This window comes from Chiloscyllium punctatum, chromosome 9, assembly GCF_047496795.1.
Source record: "Chiloscyllium punctatum isolate Juve2018m chromosome 9, sChiPun1.3, whole genome shotgun sequence".
Lineage (NCBI taxonomy): Eukaryota > Metazoa > Chordata > Chondrichthyes > Orectolobiformes > Hemiscylliidae > Chiloscyllium > Chiloscyllium punctatum.
Window position 1 is genome coordinate 39683597 of NC_092747.1, and position 21204 is coordinate 39704800.

General features: G+C 38.0%; 1 protein-coding gene across 2 annotated transcripts in view; it reads right to left on the reverse strand.

Annotated features, from left to right (window-relative positions):
- Positions 1–21204, reverse strand: part of pan3 (poly(A) specific ribonuclease subunit PAN3) — a 161618-nt gene that overhangs the window by 41279 nt on the left and 99135 nt on the right. For both annotated transcript variants that reach the window (XM_072577296.1, XM_072577295.1), the window contains exons 8-11: positions 16563–16620; positions 11173–11331; positions 7697–7813; positions 5947–6048 (exon numbers count right to left, since the gene is read on the reverse strand). In XM_072577296.1, coding sequence (XP_072433397.1) covers positions 5947–6048; positions 7697–7813; positions 11173–11331; positions 16563–16620 — 436 coding nt within the window. The remainder of the gene's footprint in view (positions 1–5946; positions 6049–7696; positions 7814–11172; positions 11332–16562; positions 16621–21204) is intronic.

The following is a 21204-nucleotide window of genomic DNA, read 5'->3' on the forward strand; positions in this document are numbered from 1 at the left end:
TATATATATCAGTTATACTTTACTTACAGCATAAATCACTTAAATAATAATGCAACTTTGCCTTAAATAAAACTTACCGGCAGAGAGCCTTCTCACTTGCAACCTCAACTGACTACTCGGATACTGCAGTATTTGAGGAGAAATTGAATCGACTCGTGATATTTCATGTGGCCATTCAATTGAACAAGTATAGTTACAATGAGGTAAATATATTTTTTAAAAAAACAAAGTAAATGGACTGAATAACACAGTAAACTTTGCGGTTTTTGAGGTATATAATTTTTGCCAATTTCTCGGAGTCCCAGCACATAAGGTGCCAGTTAAAACAAAGTTTGCTATATATTGCTCCACCTTCATTGTCATTGGATCAAAACCATGGAGCTCCCTTCCTAACAGTATTTTGGGTTCAAGGCGGCAGCTCACCACCACTTTCTAGTGCATTTAGAGATGCACAATAAAAGCTAGCCTAGCCAGTAACACCTACAACCAGTGAAAATATGAATAAATAAAACTTCCATCATGTTCTATCATTAATTACATAATTTTTGAAGTAACTGTTACTCATTAGTTGCATTCATTTATGCAACTGTTATGTTTTGAATCTACCTACAAATGAAAAGATGCTGGACTATTCTTTCTATCATACGGTCAAAATTGGGAATGTTCACTGACAATTGCATAACATTCAATACCAGTTGCAATTTCAAAGCATTATAAATTGAGAGGAGAACAATGCAAGACTTCAAAAGAAAATAGAAATACTGGTGGAGTGATAGGTAAGTGACAGATGAAATTAAACTAAGTAGCGCATGACAATTTATTTTGTTAGAAGAGCTTGGGGACATAGTATATCAAATACAACTCTAAAGGGGATGCAAAGAGAGAAACATGGGTGTATAAGTGTATAAATCATTAAAGGCAGCAGGGTAGGTTGAGAGAATAGTGAGCAAAGCTTACAGTATCCTAAATTTTATTAATAGGGACATAAATTATATCAAGGATGATCTATCCAACTTGTATAGTGTCTAATTAGTCCTCAGTTGGGAGTTTTGAATCCAGTTTTGGGCATTGCACTTTGAGGTGGTCGTGGAAGCATTGGACAGTGTGTGTAGGTGGTTTATGAAAATAGTTCCAGGAATGAGGGATATAAGTTATGAGGATAAATTGAAAAGGTTAGGACTGTTTTCCTTGGAAAAGGGAACTGAGAGGAAATGCAATTTATTTAAAATTGTGAGGGGTCTGGATAGAGTTGATAGGGAGGTAATATTTCTACTTGTGAAAGGATTGAGAAAAAGAGGATATGAATTTTAAATAATCAGTAAAAGCAGTAAAAGGATAGGAGGAAAATCCTTTTCACACAGTAGTGAATAGGATTTAGAATGCTCTGCCAGAGATTGTGGAGGAGGCCAGTTCAAGCAAAACAGTCTACGATGGGATCAAGCAGTTATTTGAAAAGGGGTAATGTGCAGAATTATGGGGACAAAGAAGGAAAATGATGCAAAGTAGGCTGCTCATCTGAGAGCCAGCACAGATGTAATAGGCCAAGTGGTCTCTTTCTGTAATTTCCAATACTAAAGCAGTCTACACCAAAGTGCTGCAAGAGTTCAAAAACATTCAAATTTGTCTTAAGTGGCAGGTAACAAGTATGCTACAAAACTGCCAAGTAATGCTCACCTTACTTTGCCCAGATATTCAGTGGTATTAACATCACTGAATCCGTCATTACCAAATTCTTGTAGGTTACCAATGAAGACAAAATGAACTGGACCAGCCACAAAAACACTGTAGTTGCAACAACAATTTAAAGCTGGGAACAGAGGGAAGTAACTCAACTCCTGATACTGTGAAGCCTGTGCACCATCCACAAGGGTGAAGGCAGGAATATGACAGAATAGACTCTACTTGTTCAGGTGAGTAAGTGGAGCAGCTCAAGTAAAGATCAAAACACTTGATCCCATCCAGACAAAGCAGCTAACATGATTGCCATCCCATCCAACACCGTAAACATTCATTCTACCACTGACACACAATAGGCAATCATTTACCAGATGCATTGCAGCAACTGAAAACTCCTTTGAAGAACTTTCCAAATACACATTTTAGACAAGGGTAGCAGATGAATGGGAACACCACCAACTGCAAGATCCTCTCCGAGTGGCACACTATCCTGTATTGGAACTACACTGCTTTTCCTTCACCATTGGATCAATATCCAGGAACTCCCTTACCAAGAGCACTGCAGGTTAACCTGTATCACATGAACTGCTGACTTTTGTTTTCTCCCAAAGGCAAAGGCAATTTGGAATACGTAGCAAAGACTACTTACCCATATCACATGAAAGAATTTTTAAAAACTCAACCCAAAAGGCCAATTTAACACCAACTCCCACATAAATAGAATTTTGGTGTACATATAAATCACTAAAATGCTCCAATTGCAAATAGGAACCTACAATGATGAACAGAAGTATCATACTATTAATGGTGAAGTATCATAGTATTGAAGTAAAGAGTATTACTTGCCAAAAGGGCAATCTATACTTATGCGTTTATTGCATTTCCTTTTCAGATGGTGGTGAAGACAGCAACAATGTTAGCTTTGTGCAGGTGTTCTAATGAGCACTAGCATAGGCTGAAGCAAATGTATTGACAATCTGTTAAACTAGGAGAAAATTTGCTACCACATCCCTGACAAATGAAATTCATGGACAAGGACAGCAGATGGCTTGGTATGATAAAATATATTTACTGCCCACAATGTCTGACCCAAGGAGCATGTGACTAAACCACTTAACCACCAGTCCCAATTCTCAACTGTCAACTACACAATTTTTATAAATGAGAATAACGGGTGACAGCGAACTAAAATTTACCTTGCACATTTAATTCCCTGTTTGCAGTTTTATTTCTATTTCCTTGTAGCTCATCCATATTTCTTTCTGCAATGATAAGCAGTAACACTAACACAAAGGTTAGAAGTTTCTTTGTAAAATAACTTCCCTAGGCTCATGACACTGCTATAATCCTTCTCAAAAGTCTTTTTGGCTTGCTTAAAAATATACATAAAACACAATACAATTGCAGGCATTTCCATAAATCTGGGTTTCTAAATATTGATATTGAAGAATCTGCAAAACATTTGTGTTTTGGGTCAATGTGAAAATGAATTAATGAATTTGAGAACTTTCAAATTAAAACCTTGAAAAATACAAAACTGGCTTGCATTTGGCTGTTATGGAACACACATTTTACCCCTCCCATTTTCTGTAGACAAACACGACTTAACCTGAACCCAGAAAGCTCAACCACAGGTTTGGATGAGGTGCTGCTAGAGTTTGCCTGATAAATCAACATAACTGATCATCATATTGCAAACTTTGTCATCCTTCTCCTGATATATTCTTCAGTTACTTTTATTTTTGATAGGAAGTATTGCAACAGCATTTCACTACCCAAGATGAAAATAATCCAACCATGTTTCTCTACTATACACCTCCCTTCCACAGAGTTACCTCAAACATCTTTCAAATTTCCCCTCGTGCCCTAGTCCTAACTTATACTTTCCTCTAGTTTTTCTCCCATCACCCCTCATACTCTGAGCTCACCTTGTTCATGGGATCAATCTTTTGATTGCATCACCATGAAACTGCTAATAACCTAGTTTCCTATGAGCAACAGTCTTCATTTCCATGCCAATGACACAAATCTCTATCATATCACCATCTCTCTCAACTCTTCCAGTTGCTGAATTATTTTATTGCCAGTTCCAAAGTTCATTTCTAGCTGCCAATTCCATCTCTCTCCCATCGACAGTGAGAGCTTATTCCAGTCTGTTCACAACCTGTGTCACTACTGATCTTGAAATGAGCTTCTGAAGTAATAGTCGTGCCATTAGTAAGATTATCTACTTCTACCTCTGAAACACTGCCCTTGACTCAGTTCGTCAACTGCTGAAAACCTAATTTATGCCTTTGTTACCTTCTCAATGTAACTATTCCAATGAATGCTTGGCTGGTCTCCCACCTTCTGTAAACATGAAGCCATCCTGAACCAACGTCTTAAGTCACATTCTCCCAAAACTCCTTTCCTTGCTAACCAAAACAGGCTTCCAGTAAAACATCCTAATTTTAAAACTTTCAGCTCTGTTTTCAAGCCCTTCCATGCGTTTATTGTCCAATTTCTGTAAACTCCTCCAGCTTCACATCCATCTTAGATTGTCAGAATGTTCTGATTCTGGCCTCCTGTATACAAACCCTCCCACCTCCAAATTTTAATAGCTCAAAAACTAATTGATGTGCTTACAGCTGCTTCTGCCAAAGCTTAGAATATCATCCCTATCTGTCTTCAACTGTCCACCTTTCATTCCTCCTTTACGACACTCTTTAAAAGTTGAACATTTGAACAAGTTTTGGATTATGCAAGGGTCAAAATAATTTCTCAGTTCTCCAAGAATTCCACTTGAGATTTCTTAATGGTTATTTTTCCATTTTTCGGGGAAGCCTTTTGGTTTTCAGGGATCCTTTTCAGTCTCACTAGGTGATACAGTCACCGAGCATTTGTGTTGACATGTGGAAAGTTCAAACATTCAAAGAAGCAGAACTAGAATAATTTGTCAACAGGCCCAACAATCATCACCACACCATTAGACATAAAGTCACAACACAAAAGAAAACATTAAATACTGTCATGTCTCAGAAATTAAATAAGCAAAAGATGATGGGCATAAGATAGCAAGAAATGATTGAAAAACAAAAAGCCATCAACTCAAGCAGGCCTTCTGTACATTGGTGAGGTCTCAGTTAAATTAATATATGTTCATTCTTAACACATTCACTGCACCTCAAGTAACTAATTAAGACACTTTGAGATATGGTACCACAAATACAAAGCTGCATGAAATAAAACTGTTCAATATTAAATAACACAATTGATACATGTCTAATAAAATTGTATCCACTAGAGTTTTCACCATACAGTAGCTCCTGATCTCCAGCATCTTTAGAGTAGAGACTTCACATTTGGAATGAATGCACTCCCTTGGTCTTCCTGCTCCCAGGTAGCTGAGTATTCTTTTGTTAAAAGGTTAAAAACGTTTTCTCCTCTTAGCAGACCTTCTTCTTGCCTTTCAGATACTTTCTACCTTTTCTGCAGCAACCCCGAACCAAAAGCTAGTTTGCTCTTTCTCTCCCATTCCATTAGGCAGCTTATATCACCCACACCCATAATACCTTCAAAATCAGGCTCTTCTCTCTTGCTCCAATCCCGCAACAGGAAACTCCAGTAATTTTCCCCATTCTCTAGCTATTGCCCAGCCAAGACAGTCTCCAGGGTCCCAGCTTCAAACCCTGTCCTCAACTTGCAGCCTTGCTTTGCCACCACTAGCCCACCAGCCTTATTTACTGCTATTGCTTACACATCGTGGGCACGGGAGAAAACTAGCCCTTTGACTGGGTAGCAAATCCTCAGCTTTTTATTGGGGGGGGGTGAGACTTTCTCTCACTTGTCAGCACAATTTTCTAGGGCAATTTGAAGATTCTGGGGGTGAATTTGCCTATCACCCCCATCTATTTTGAGCATTGATCCCTACAAATATCATCCTACACATGATTTGGAGATGCCAGTGTTGGACTGGGGTGTACAAGGTTAAAAATCACACAACACCAGGTTATAGTCCAACAGGTTTAATTGGAAGCACGCTAGCTTTCTGATGAAGGAGCATCGCTCTGAAAGCTAGTGTGCTTCCAATTAAACCTGTTGGACTATAACCTAACATCCTACACATGGTTTGACATTAGAATTTGTTTTATAATGTTCCTGAGAGGTTCATTCAATGTTCTGATACATTTAAGTTATGATACAGAAGTGTATATTTTGTTGAAGATTTTAATACAGTAATTGTTAAATAGACCAGGAAATGTTTGAATTAAAAAGGTTACTTCTGCTCACCCCATTTTCTTTTAGTGAAATAGGCATCAGCACCTGGATCGTTGAAGTGCCTGGTCATCATAGTCTCTGCTCCAGCATGGAAGTCGTAAGCAAATACAAGTGCTGTAGACAAAGCAAGCAATGCAATCTACATTAAAAAAAAACTTGCAGCTCACTGTACTTCTCAAGAACTTTAAACTTCATGCTTTTTCTTTAAAATATGCAGACAATGACTGATGGGAAACACCACATGGAAGAAAGATTTTTAAAAAGCCTCCAACAATACAGATATTACATGCTTCATTGATTTTTTCTCCTTTTTTTAAATTGAATGCATCACTGGCAAGACCAGCATTTACTGCCCCTCCCTTATTGCACTTAAATTAAGTGACTACACAGCCAATTTTAGAGGGCAGTTAATAGTCAACCACCTTGCTTTGAGTCAGGAGTCACATATTGACTGGACGAAGTAAGGATTTCCTTCCCTGAACACTGATATAACTTTATAGTCTAGATTTATGAACCAAATTTACACTTCATCAGCAGCCATGGTGGAATTTGAACAACTGCTTCTACAGCATTGGTCTGAGCCTCTGGATTATTCAGTGACATTACCACTACGTCACCATCTCGCTTACAAAATATTTTGTAACTGTAAAGACTTGGAAAATTATCTTTTAAAAAAATCTTACTAATAGAGAATACTTCCAGTTTCTAATTCCATTAAATCCCTTAGCTTTCAGGCTCTCAGGTCAATGATTACACATCTGTGCTACAAAATGCAGTTGATTATTTTGAACTTTCAACTATGAAATAATCCAAATATCAACTTAATTTACTACATTAGCAAACATTATTGTTAATGCTATTTGTTTTAATGCTATTAAAAATTTAATTAGAACATTTAACACTTTTGTACTTCACTCAGATAAACACATTCCTGAAATATGTAAACATTATTCATGTTTTTAAGCGAATACCAATATAGGATGCTTATTAAAAATTACACTGCAATTAAAGAGAGATTTTTTAAAAATCTAAGGTACTATATGGTTATGCTTCCATCATTACGCAAAAAGGAAACAACATGGGGGGCACCGTAACTTTCATAAGCCTTTGAGTTTTGGTTAATTTATAAATTGGGAAAGCAAAAGGAAGGGGTCAGATATGCTGAATTGGCTACAGGGCATTCTTAGTAATGGCAACAGCATTGATGCAATCCCTGAACTGGCTGAGGTAATTCTTCTCCTTGCCTCACTGTGATAACATGAATCAGTTCAATACCTTCAGAGTATTAAACTTGGTGACTCTTTCCAGCTTAGTCTAGATTGTTCCTCCAAATCTCACACAGATGCACACTGGTCTTTCATCTTTCATTCTTTGTAATTTGCCAAATCACATATCACCTGCCCTTCTTTTAGGTGAAGTAAAATACAGTACTAGGTTTTGTCCAGAAACATAAGCTGCCTTAGTTTTTTTTAAACTTAATAGAGGATAAACTTATGCAAACAGCACAATGAGGATAAAAATGTAAAATCTTTGTAGATAACTTGTTGTCTTGGTGCACAAGTATATAATGAAAATTACAGATACAACTCAGAACCTACAATATTAACTTGGCCATTTGGAAAAGAATGCCCAAAAAAAACATCTGTTTCAACAAGAAACAATGTCGGTTTTCAAGACGCTTCTTGAAAATGTGCATTATCTTGTGTGCGCTGGCTGGTGTCGTGGTGGGGGGAGTGGGGGTACAGGAGGAGATGCTACTCACAGTGCTCTCCAAATGCTTTGGTGGTGAATACTTCTCGGAGTGTTACTGTATTTGAATGTTGAATCTTCTTCCACATGTCCACTAATACCATACACTTTGTGTTGATAAGACGAAAACCTGGAATAGTACCCAAAATTTTATTAAAACGGTGTTCTTTCACCTCCACAATCTGGTCCAATATTTCTGTTTTTAAGGGTTCATGCGCAATTCGAACATTTTGAACTTGCATTTTGACATACAGAATGGTTGTATTGCTCAAATTAATACATATGAACGAGAATAAGCCACTCAGCCTTTCAAGCCTGCTCTACCATTCAATACGATTATGGTTGATCTGATTTTAACCTCAATGCTACATCCCTGCATATCCCCAATAATCTTTCACCTCATTAGTAATTAAGGGTCTATTACCTCTACCTTAAAAATATTTAAAAATTCTTCATCTACTGCCTTTTGAGGAAGGGAATTCCAAATACTCAAACCCTCAGAAAAAATGTTTTCTCATCTCTGTTTTAAATTGGCAATCACTTGTTGTTAATGTATGACGCTCACTTCTAGATTGTCCTACAAGAGGAAATATCTGTTTGGTCAAGTACCCTCAGGATCTTATGTTTCAATTAAGTCACCTCGGATACTTCAAAGCTCCAGAGGATGAAGTCATAATCTGTCTAGCATTTACTCATAAGGCAATCCATTCTACACATTAGTAAACTTTCTCTGAACTACTTCCAATGCATTACATCCTTCCCCAAGTACAGTGACCAGTGCTGTACACAGTACTCTGATCAACACCCTACAAAACTGAAGCCTAACTTTTCCATTGAATTCTCCTCACAATAAAACATAAAATTCTATTAGTTTCCCTGACTACTCATTGTACCTGCAAACAAAACTTCTACAATTCACATGTTATGTCATTCAGATTCTCTGTATCTCAGAACTATTTAGATTATATGCTTTATTATCCTTTGTCAAAACGCACAAATTCACATTTTCCCACATTGCACTCCATTTATCAGATCTTTTCCCACTTATTTAACTTATCTACATTGTTTTGTAGGCTCTTCATGTCTTCTTTACAACCCATTCTATCTATCATTGCCATCAGCAAACTTAGCTACCATCTCGCCATCCCTTCAACTGAATAGTTTATATAAATTGTAAAGAGTTGAGGCCCCAGCACAACCCTGTGGCACACTACTAGTGATAGATATCCTACCAGCCTGAAACAGACCCATTTATTCATACTCTCTGTTTACTGTTAGTGAGCCAACATGCGAGCTTTCTTGGCAGAACTACACGTCATTTAATTATATGTTCACTGGGCCTGAAACATAATATGGCTTGTCTCTCCACTGCTGCTGTCAAACCTACTTAGTTTTTCTAGTGATTTCTGTTGTTATATGTGTCTTTTAAGTTTGATATTAGCTTTGGCTTTTTATTTAGCATAGATGGCAGATCCATCTCTTAGATGTTTTTTTCCTATTGTTGGTATGTATCTATTCTGCATCCTCTGAAACATCCTTTAAATGTTTGCAATTGCATCTCTACTAACCTATCCTTTAACGTAAATTGTTAGTTCACTTTCACTAGCTCTGCTTTCCTGTCCTCATAGTAGTCTTGGACTGGTACTTCTTTCCTTTAAACTGCACGCAACATTTAATCATATTGTGGTCACTGCTTCCAAGGAGCCTTTCACGATAAGGTCAGTAACCAATCCCATTTCATTTGTCAAAACCAAGTCTCGTTTAGCTTGCTCGAGAGTGTGGTGCTGGAAAAGCACAGCAGGTCAGGCAGCATCAAGAATTCCCGATGAAGGGCTTAAGCCCGAAACATCAATTCTGCTGCTCCTCGAATGCTGCCGGCCAGCTGTGCTTTTCCAGCACCACACTCTGGATCTGATCTCCAGCATCTGCAGTCCTCACTTTCTCCTAGTTTAGCTTGCTGTCTGGTTGGTGTCTAAAAACTGTCCCAACAACATTCAGTGAATTCTTCACCTAGACTTTTTCCCATCTGATCTTTATGGTCTACATGTAGGTTAAAATCCCTCATGATAATTGCTGTAACCTTTTAACAAATTCTTATTTTGTGTTCATTGATACCCTGACCTACCATATAGTTATTGTTCAGGGGTGGACACTCAACTTCCACTTGTCTCTTGTCTTTAGCATTCCTCACCTCTACCCAGACTGGTTCTACATTCTGATTTTCCAAATTTAGGTAATTCATTTCTATGGTGCTGATAGTTCCTCTAATGAACAGAGCCAGTCTTCCAACAATGCCTCATTTCCTATCCTTCATAAATGTAACTACCCTTCAATATTCAGATCCTAATCTGAGTAATCCTTCAGCCACATCTCTTGTGGCCACTAAATTGCAAAAACTTAACTCAATTTGTACTAATTTCTCACTTGTTTTGTTTCAAATACTACATCCATTCAAATACATTTTATCCTTTTTACTATTTGTCTAACCTCTAGTATTATCTGATTTGCTCTTGATCTGCCACTTCCTGTCATTGTCTGTTTATCATTTCTCAACATTGACTCCTTCGTCGATTGTATTTTCCCCACTCTTCAATTCACAACTTCCTAAATTTGGATTCTTGTCCCTATTATTTAGTTTTAAACTTGTTTTACCTACCTAGTTTGCAGTTCACAAGAACTGCAGTTCCATCATGGTTCAGGTTAGGCCATTCCAAGGGCACAGATCCTATTTTCCCCAGTATTGATGTCAGTGCCCCACAACCTAAAGTAACTTCTCCCACATTCATCTAATGTTGTTTATCCTACATAATTATATGGTTTAGGCAATAATTCAGAGATTATTAAATTTGAGATTCTGCTTCTTAACATGGTGCCAAGTTCCTCATATTGGTAGAATCTCTTTCTTGGTCCTATGTTATTAGTGCCAATATGCACCAGGTCAACTTGATCACTCCCCTCCCACTGCAAGCTTTTCTCCAGCCAAGCAGATACCCTGAACACTGGCACCGGATGGACAACAGGCCCTTCTGGACTCCAGCTTTTTCTGCAGAGAAAATTGCAATCCCTTGATTATGCTGTCTGCTGGAATATATTTCTTTTGGGACTCACTAGTTGAATGGTTTCCTTTAATACAGTCCTGTGGTAATTTGGTTCGTCCACTTCACAGCCCCACTCTCATCCAAACTAGCCAAGAGAACCTCAGAGACTCTTGGACAATTGCACAGGCTGACACTCCTGCACCACTGTTCTCAGAGTATCCTTACCTGCCTATTGGAGTATTGAATTTCATCGTTTGTATTTACCATCTTGAAAGTTTATATTGATACTGGGTTGCCAAAGTTAAAAGTTATCCCCTTAACGTTACCTATACTTTTGATTTCAAGCACTAAAATCAAAATGGACACAAATTCTACAACACATGATTAAAGTAACCTACAGAATACTAACAAGCAGTTGAGACATAATGACTGCATGTTTAAATTTCCTTACCATGGATTCTGCGAAGGCAATATGGGAGATCATCTTTGCTATTGATAGCTTTATAACAGGATGTAATGAAACCAAAGTTACTTGTTTTTTGTAGCCGATTAGCTGGTGGAGGTTCCAAAGGAAAAAGACTGTGGTAGTTGTCTACCTCCGTTGGAAACCCTGAAACAGACAACCCATATATTATTATACTGAGTAGAAAACAATACTCTTGCCCACACAAAAAATACTAAAATAGAATAAAAGCTTTCTCCCTTCTCCCATTCTGCAGATTAATATACAATAATAACTTTTAATGTTTTTCAATTTAACTTTGGGAAATGTTTACATTATTGTAATGTAAACTAACTAAATGATCAAATTAAACTCGGCCAAAGTCTCAGAGAGTTCACTCAGTTAATTGTAGGGCCTTATAGACCAGAAATTAGACTCCTGAAATCAAATTCAAGAGTTAATCTCAGTCAGATAACAGTTGAGCATAACTAGATTTGGAATCCCTAGTACGGAAGGAATAACGCCGTGTGTTCAAAGGAAGGAGTAAATGATCCAAATGATATCTCATAATCCCTGTAGCAAAATGTACATCAAGGTTAAGAATAAAGGGTAAGACTTTTGTTTTAGGCTCAGAAATTGGGAGTACCCAATATGCATAAACAGCAACTCAGCAAAGAAGTAGTTTGAAAATGCTCAGAAAAAACGGGCAGAACAAGTAAAATGGATTATATTGCTCAATAAATTTCAATAGAAAATAATTGATAACAATTTTGGTAGCCCAATTTAACAATAATGGTGGGGAAAAAAATAATCTACTTAAGTGCCAGTAATCACTGAAATCGGCAAACTCGCATATACATGAAAAGCAAATCAGCTGGATGTTTATTACTTGCATTATTTCACAATTTACTTCAGTTCCAACATGTGGTTTGAGAGATTGAAAGTATTTTCAAAACATATTTCTATACTAAACAAAAAAAAAGACTGCGCCAAAACTTAAGTATATCACTTCAGTACAATGCACCACCTCAGTGGCAGATGGGATTTAAACTCAGGAAATATAAATGAGGTACAAATGCCCCCAAATCCATCTTACAGGCTTTTCAAAACACCTCAATAATCCACTAGGCTTGACTAATAGGCAGACATGATTCCAGTCACAACAACTTAAATTCAGTTGACTAAATTGACCTCAAATCAGTAATGGTGATCAGAAACTTAGATGATGTTGTAAAATTCAATCTGGTTCACTAAATGTCCTTTTGAGAAGGTACTTGCCCTCACTTGATTTGGACTCAGTGTAACTCCAGACCTGTAACAATGAGGCTAACTCTTAACTTTCTGCTGTAAGCTGCTCAGTCATACCAAATCATCATGGAAAATTATACCAGACATCAAATTTAGTCCAAGATTCAACAAAACTAAGGTACACCAGCCATTTAGTCATGGTATACAGCAGCACTGCTTAGACCAGCATTTGATTCCCATCCTTAATTATTCAGAGGGTAGTTCAAAATCAACAGTGCAGGAGGTCTGGAATCTACAGGCCAGACCAGGGACAAATGACAGAATTCCTTTTCTAAAGGATATCAGTGAACCAAATTGTCATAAAATCCCATTAACAGAAAATACATTGTTATTACTAGATTAGTTTTTAAATTTCATTTTAAACCAAATTTAAATTGCCCCATCTGTTATTATGAGATTCGAACGAGTGTTACCAGAACATTAACCTGGGGTTTATAATTACTAATTCAGTGACATTATCAGGAAACCACTGCCTCCCCTCACCTCTTTTAAATAATCTAGGTAACAGTATACAGAGAGTAAGCATAAATGAATCTTGTCTGGTTTCTAAGTAGTAATGCGTGGTATATCACTTGGGTCTCAACTTCTTACATTTTTCATAAATGCCTTGGAAAGGACAGAGGGTATCACTGTCGAACTTGCTGAGAAAAATAAGTTATGTAGTGGTCTGAAGGAGGATACAAAAGGATATAGGTCGGCTAAGTGAGTGACCAAAGATCTTTTACAGGAATATTTTGTGGGAAAACGTGAAATTATCAATTTTGGTAGAAGAAACAAATCGGATTAGTGAGTTATTGCAAAGCTAAGGTATAGAGATCTCTGGGTGTGCTTCAGCATGAATCGTCAAAAGCTAGTATCTAAGCACAGCAAGCAATTAGGACAGCTAACCCAATATCATTGTTTATTATGAGGGAACTGCATAAGAAATAGGCAGGTAATGATTCACTATAGGACGTTGATAAGACCATATGTGGGAATAGGGTGTACAGTATTGCTTACGTATTTAAGGAAGGATATAAATACATTGGCAACAGTTCAAATAAGGTTTATTACACTAATAACTGGAGTGGAGGATTGTCTTATGAAGAAATGTTGGACAGGTTATGCCTGTATCTGGTGGCATTCAGGAAAGTAAAAGACAGCTTGATTAAAACATACAAGATCTTAATGGGACTTGGACAGGGCACATGTGGGAATAATGTTGCCTCTTAAGAGACAATCCAGAATAGGGTTTTTTTTAAAGTAATGGGTCATTCGTTTAAGACAGAGGGAAATGTTTCTTTCACACAGGTCCCAGTATTTTTGGAATTCTGTTCTAAAAGGCAGTGGAAGAGAATCTTTGAACATTATCAATAATTTTCCTACCTCTGCTTTAATAATCAGGGGCTGAAAAGTTATTGGGGACAGGTACAAGGAATGATCAGATTAGCAGTTATCCTATTGAATGGCAAAGAAAACTTTAGCAGCCTGTACTTGCTCTTAATTCATATGTTCATAAGGATAATTAAGGTAGGCAATAAAGATGGATTTTGCCAATAACATCGATATACTAGGAATGAAAAATAGAACTCCCTTTCTCCACAGAGTGGTCTGATTAAAGCCCTCGCCATAATCACCTCCAGTAAATGACAAGCTGAAGAAATTGTCAATGTTGGAGACCATTTGCTTTGCTGCATTTAACCTTTCTCACCAAGTCAATTGCCCTCACTCAGATTCCACACCTCCCTCTGCCAATTGCTCTCCCATCCACCCCACCTGACCATTACAGTTGGCTCCTGCTGTCTTGATACCACTTCCACTAAAGTGAACTACTTTCCCCATCACCAAGGTTAGGTGGCGCTGTTAAAGTTTTACTTTCTTCAGTATTACCTCCCTTCCTTTTAAAAATCTATGATCTGGATGTTGGTTTGCTCACTGAGCTGGAAGGTTTGTTTTTCAGACGTTTCGTCACCATACTAGGTAACATCGTCAGTGAGCCTCTGGATGAAGTGCTGGTGGCATGGCCCGCTTTCTACTTGTGTGTTTAGGATTCCTTGGGTTGGTGATGTTATTTCTTGTGGTGATGTCATTTCCTGTTCTTTTTCCCGGGGTTGGTAAATGGGACTCAAGTCAATGAGTTTGTTGATAGAGTTCCGGTTGGAATGCCATGCTTTTAGGAATTCTCGAGTGTGTCTGTTTGGCTTGCCCTTCTCAAAACACACTAAAACCTATCAAGATTCACTCCATGAATTGGTTGTCTCAAACATTAGTCCATGTCTAAGCAACGTTTCTGTCCAATTCTGGAAAATGTTGACTCTTGCCCTTTTTTCTCACAACTCTGTTTCAATCTTACCAATTAGATTTCTGTATGAAATAATAAAGACCAAAGCCAACAATAACTTCACTAATATCATTGGTGCATTACCACAGAAGCTTTCTGTCTTCTCTGCAGCCCTTGGATTCCTGTTCTTCATTACCTAAATATTGTTCCTTAGTCATGTCATTAGAAAAACAACTTTCGTGTATATACTGACAGCCAGCTATAATTCTCCATCACTTCTCTACATCCTTCAGTGCTTATGTGACAACTTTGTTCAGATCAGTCAATGTTTGCCAATGGTACATTCAGAAGACTGAAATCATTATCTCATCTTCATTACAAATTCTTTACTCTGTCATTGATCCCTTCCTTCCTGCTAATTACAACCTTAGGCTGAATTGAAATGCTGCACTCTGACTTAGGCAATTCCAAGCTCAAAGATATGAAATTGGGAGCTATCAAGTTACCATCTTGCATCTTAACTGATCTGTCATTAACACCATTTTTCATTCATTTGTCTCCCTCAGATTAATATTGGATACCTCATCCTCCAAAGTTTACTGCCATAATCCTTTCCTCACTTTTACATCATTCATCATGCCTGCTGCTAATTTAGCTGGACGTGTTCATTGCATGGACCTCTCTGTGCCAACAGTTAGAACCTTTTCCAAAGCACAAGTCCCCCATCTCATATGTTCTACTACTCTGACTCTACCATATACATGGGCCCCACAAAGTATTTTTGCCACAACTGGCATGCCTTTGATCACAAAGTCCACATTGTAGTAATTACTTGTTAAAAATCCAATTATATTCTCTCCCTTTAAAATCTCTTAAACCTTACCACTGTGACTGATGAACAGAGTTTCTAGTCTATTATATGCCGCAGAGAGCAAACGGTCGCAGAGGTTGCAATGCCATAAACTGACATATCTAACCTTAAAGTGAATACATATATTTTTCTTTAATTAGATCAATGTATTAGCTAAAATTAGTACCATTATCTCATTAGTATCCAAAGATGCCCTGTAATTTATCAAAAATGTGAACTGTAAAGAATAAAATCAAACAGCATAAGTAATCTAAAAGAATGGATTTGTACTATGAATTATACAGGATTGAGTTATTTTCCAATACTTACTTACTTTTACTTGATGAGACAAGTGAGAAATTAAATTATGTTTTGTTTAATTGTGGTTAATTGTTAAGCAGTTTCTGTTGTGCAAAAACCTATTCTACATCAAAGCAAGGTTTATAATTTCAATGCTGTTTTATGGCTCAAACAAATCTATACTTAGTTAACACATTAAAATACTTTTAAAGCAAACACCACTTTTACTCAAAGACAGTTATGTTCTGAATGGTATTGCTTTTAATTCAAGCATTATTTTGTTTGAGGTAACAACTAAATTCTATTTAAAATTTAGCTGCAAGATGTACATCATCTCCAGATTAAAATGCACTATAAAATCACAGAATTGTGTGGGCATATTAGATTTATGCAATATAAAAATATTCTGTAGTTTTGAGAATTTATTTATTGGCAGTTATCCAACTGTAATCTCATCAGTTTTAGTTCCAAAACTCCGTTTTCTATTCAAAAGGAGGCACAATTTTCAGAAGACTCTGGAAATTAACAGTCTGCAGTACTTTGGCAAATAGAAGAAAAATGGTTTCAGTGCAGAATGAAGGAAGATGGACAAGAATGTTTGAATAAGAGAAATCATGCAATATTGATAGACCCTTATTTAATTCTCCAAAGCTAATGTCAAATGTGTAGGACTCCTCTTACCTGGATTTTCGGTTTGGTCAATCTGTGCCATAGTTATTAAATGCTTGTGGATCAACTCCTATAAAGAGATATCAATAACTTACAGAGTGGTTTCATCATTTATATGTATAATCACTCCATTAAAGAGCAAATGCATAGCACTAGCTTCCGACACATTAAAGTAGCCTTTTATAAATTATTCCAAAACCTCTTCTTCCATTATTAAATCAACCAATTTTAAATGTGAGAAAACTACGGATATCAGGCAACACTGGCTGCCCCCTACTTCATTTCCTCTGGGCTCTTCTTCATACTCCACCAACCCAAACCTTATCGCATGGTTTAAAACTGCCCTCACTAATTCCACAAAATACATCACCTGTTCTCAAAATCATTCTATTATCCAATCCCAGAAACTCACCTACTCCCCGTTGCCAACAAAGAACACCACAATCCACAACAGTCCCACTGCCTTCCATACATTAAAAAAAATTCTTCCCCCTTCTCTCCAATAACTGAGAGACAGCAAAGTTGAAATAGCAAAGTCCTGAAAGCATTGTTATTCAGATTCCCTCTTTGCGAAAATGTTTTTTTTTCCTCAAATTCCCTCTAAATCTTTATCCTTCACCTTAAAATTATGCCCTCGCTTTCAACCCTTCATTTACGGGAAACAAGGAGGAAAGAATTCAGTCTTTTCACTATTATTAGAAGGATGACTTATTGATTTCATGTCTGGAAGCATATCTTGCCATGGTATGGAAGCATATTACATATGGAAGAGACTTTAGTCCTTTAATGCCAGTTCTTCAGGAGTATGTAGATGCTGCAGAGTAAAGAGCTTCCAGTGAACAAGCTCTTTTAAGTCCTGTGGAAAAAGGTGGGGTTCAACTTCTTTGGATGAAAGGCAATCGTTGTTAAGAGCCCATAACTAGTGCCATTTGACATATTTTGAGTTATGGTTTGCAGTCCCCACCAATATCCTACAGGTGAATAAGTTTACACGGTGTTGACTATCTTTAGGTATCAAATGTTCTTGAGGTAGAGAGACAGCGTCCCTAGCACTGGGCCAGGAGGCCCTGGCTCAGGTCCACCTCCTCCAGTGGCGTAGAATTTTTAAACAGGCTAATTGAGAATATCTATCCTTAAGTATCAAGGCTAAGTGAAAGGGTGTCAAAAATCTCTAAAGATATCAAATGCTTATCGTCACCACAATTTTGCTTTGATATAGTCCAAGGAAGCACGTTTCTGAGTTGAGGGATCCCAATGAGGGAATTCCCAAGTCATGAAACAGAGAATGATCCCCCTGAATATGTTGGCAAACTACCTTTGATTTGTGTAAAATCACTACACCAGCATTTCCTGTTGTGCTCTCAGGTAAAGAATCTATGTTAATATTTTGTTCCCAGAGTTGAAGCCACCATGCTGTTCTGCTGAATAACATTTAATACATTTAAAGCCAACTAATGTAATCTATTTCCCTAAAACATGTTGGACAGAAAAGTAAACGTCCGAGCAAAACAAAAATATAATGGCATAATAGAAAGCTGGTTGGGGGCAGACGTTCGCAGGTAAAGGGACGGCTGGAAAATGGGAAGCCTTCAGAAATGATATAACGAGAATCCAGAGAAAGTATAATCCAGAGAAAGGAAAGGCTGGATAACTAAAGAAATCCAGGGTTTGGAGAAAAAGGAAGAAGCATATGTCAGGTATAGACAGAATAGATCGAGTGAATCCTTAGAAGAGTATAAAGGCAGTCGGAGTATACTTAAGAGGGAAATCCGGAGGGCAAAAAGGGGACGTGAGATAGTTTCGGCAAATAGAATTAAAGAGAATCCAAAGAGTTTTTACAAATACATTAAGGACAAGAGGGTAACTAAGGAGAGCATAGAACCCCTCAAAGATCAGCAAGGCGGCCTTTGTGTGGAGCCGCAGAAAATGGGGGAGATACTAAATGAATATTTTGCATCAGTATTTACTGTGGAAAAGGATATGGAAGATATAGGCTATAGGGAAATAGATGGTGACATCTTGCAGAATGTCCAGATTGCAGAGGAGGAAGTGCTGGATGTCTTTAAGTGGGTAAAGGTGGATAAACCCCCAGGAGCTGACCAGGTGTACCCTAGAACTCAATGGGAAGCTAGAGAAGTGATTGCTGGGCCTCTTGCCAAGATATTTGTGTCATTGATAGTCACAGGTGAGGTGCCGGAAGACTGGAGGTTGGCTAACGTGGCGCCACTGTTTAAGAAGGGTGGTAAGGACAAGCCAAGGAACTATAGACCAGTAAGCTTGACGTCAGTGGTGGACAAGGTGTTGGAGAGAATCCTGAGGGACAGGATGTACATGTATTTGGAATGGCAAGGACTGATTAGGGATAGTCAACGTGGCTTTGTGCGTGGGAAATCATGTCTCACAAACTTGATTTAGTTTTTTGAAGAAGTAACAAAGAGGATAGATGTGATCTAAATGGACTTCAGTAAGGCGTTCAACAAGGTTCCCCATGGGAGACTGATTTGCAATGTTAGATCTCACGGAATACAGGGAGAACTGGTTCAGAAGACAGGGGGTGGTGGTGGAGGGTTGTTTTTCAGACTGGAGGCCTGTGACCAGTGGAGTGCCACAAGGATTGGTGCTGGGTCCTCTACTTTTTGTTATTTACATAAAATGATTTGGATGCGAGCATAAGAGATACAGTTAGTAAGTTTGCAGATGACACCAAAATTCAAAGTGAGGTGGACAGCAAAGAGGGTTACCTCAGATTACAACAGGATCTTGGCCAGATGGGCCAATGAGCTGAGAAGTGGCAGATGGTGTTTAATTTAGATAAATGTGAGGTGCTGCATTTTGGGAAAGCAAATCTTAGCAGGATTTATACACAATGGTAAGGTCCTCGGGAGTGTTGCTGAGCAAAGAGACCTTGGAGTGCAGGTTCATAGCTTCTTGAAAGTGGAGTCGCAGGTCAATAGGATAGTGAAGGCGGCGTTTGGTGTGCTTTCCTTTGCTGGTCAGAGTATTGTGTACAGGAGTTGGGAGGTCATGTTGCGGCTGTACAGGACATTGGTTAGGCCACTGTTGGAATACTGCGTGCAATTCTGGTCTCCTTCCTATCGGAAAGATGTACAAAGAAGTTGCCAGAGTTGGAGGATTTGAGCTATAGGAAGAGGCTGAACAGGCTGGGGCTGTTTTCCCTGGAGCGTCGGAGGCAGAGGGGTGACCTTATAGGGGTTTACAAAATTAAGAGGGGCATGGATAGGACAAATAGACAAAGTCTTTTCCCTGGGGTCGGGGAGTCCAGACTAGAGGGCATAGGTATAGGGTGAGAGGGGCAAGATATAAAAGAGACCTAAGGGGCAACGTTTTCACACAGAGGGTGGTACGTGTATGGAATGAGCTGCCAGAGAAAGTGGTGGAGGCTGGTACAATTGCAACATTTAAGAGGCATTTGGAGGGATATGGGCTAGGGGCTGGCAGGTGAGACTAGATTGGGTTGGGCTATCTGGTTGGTATGGACGGGTTGGACCAAAGGGTCTGTTTCTATGCTGTACATCTCTATGACTCTATAATTTAGTTTCATATAAAACAGGAATTGGTTCAAATACATTCAAAGCTAGGTATCTGCAATCTCAAAATATGTTCACAGCACTGCTTACCACTTGAAATAGCAAAAGACCTAAAAGTGGCTAGACGGCACTATAGTAGGTGGAGAACACTGAACAGAGAAACACGAAAGCTTTATGTTAACCATGATACAGAAACAGTGTTGGGGAAGCCCAAGGCCCGACATGGCACAAAAGTGTTGCCCGTGAATGTTTAGTTGGCATAAACATGGCAGAGAAGATTTTTAGCTGCAGTTAACAGAATTAGATTATTTAGTTCCACATTAGAGTAGGATCATACATTTGGTAGTTTTGAGAATAAGGTAAACTCAAGGTAACAGGTTGAACAAAGAATCTTACAAATTAAAATACAGAAGGTTCTGTACATACGAACAGCTGCAGATATCTGTAAATGGCAATCTGATAAGAAATGTTTGGGAACAGAGAGCCCAAAGTTTGTAGTCAAAAAGTGTGGTGCTGTAAAATCAGTCAGTTAGACAGCATCCGAGAAGCAGGGGAGTCGAGGTTGAGTGTGAGCTCTTCATGAGGAAGAGCTCACTTTCTCCTAGCCCAAAACTTGTAGATTAGCAAGAAATAAAAGAAAAGTATAATCCCATAATAAAGTTATTTAATATGTCCGAGAATCAAAGTGCAGGAGAGACAGAGATATCCTGTAAAACCTTAAGAATTCAGATAAGATTCTTGAGCTGGTAAAGTGATTTGAATTTTAGTCTTATTATTGGAATTTGAATAGATACTATCTAAGTAAGTAAAACAGCATAGAAATGTTTAGTATAGGAACTGTAAATTTTATATTAGAAGCAATTTCCTGTTTTTTAGAACTGACGTTTTTCCATTTGCAGAGAGACTAGAACAACAGAAAAGCACAGAAAAGTATAAACAATATAACTTCATAACAGTACCAAAATAACGTAGCAAGGAGGCCAGAACCAATTGTGTAACAGGGCCACTATGGCCTTGAGAGAATAACCAATTGCTGCTTCAAACCTGATGAACAGCCCAAAGAATCCAAGTAGGTAATTTTTAGTGACTTGATGGAACTATAAAAG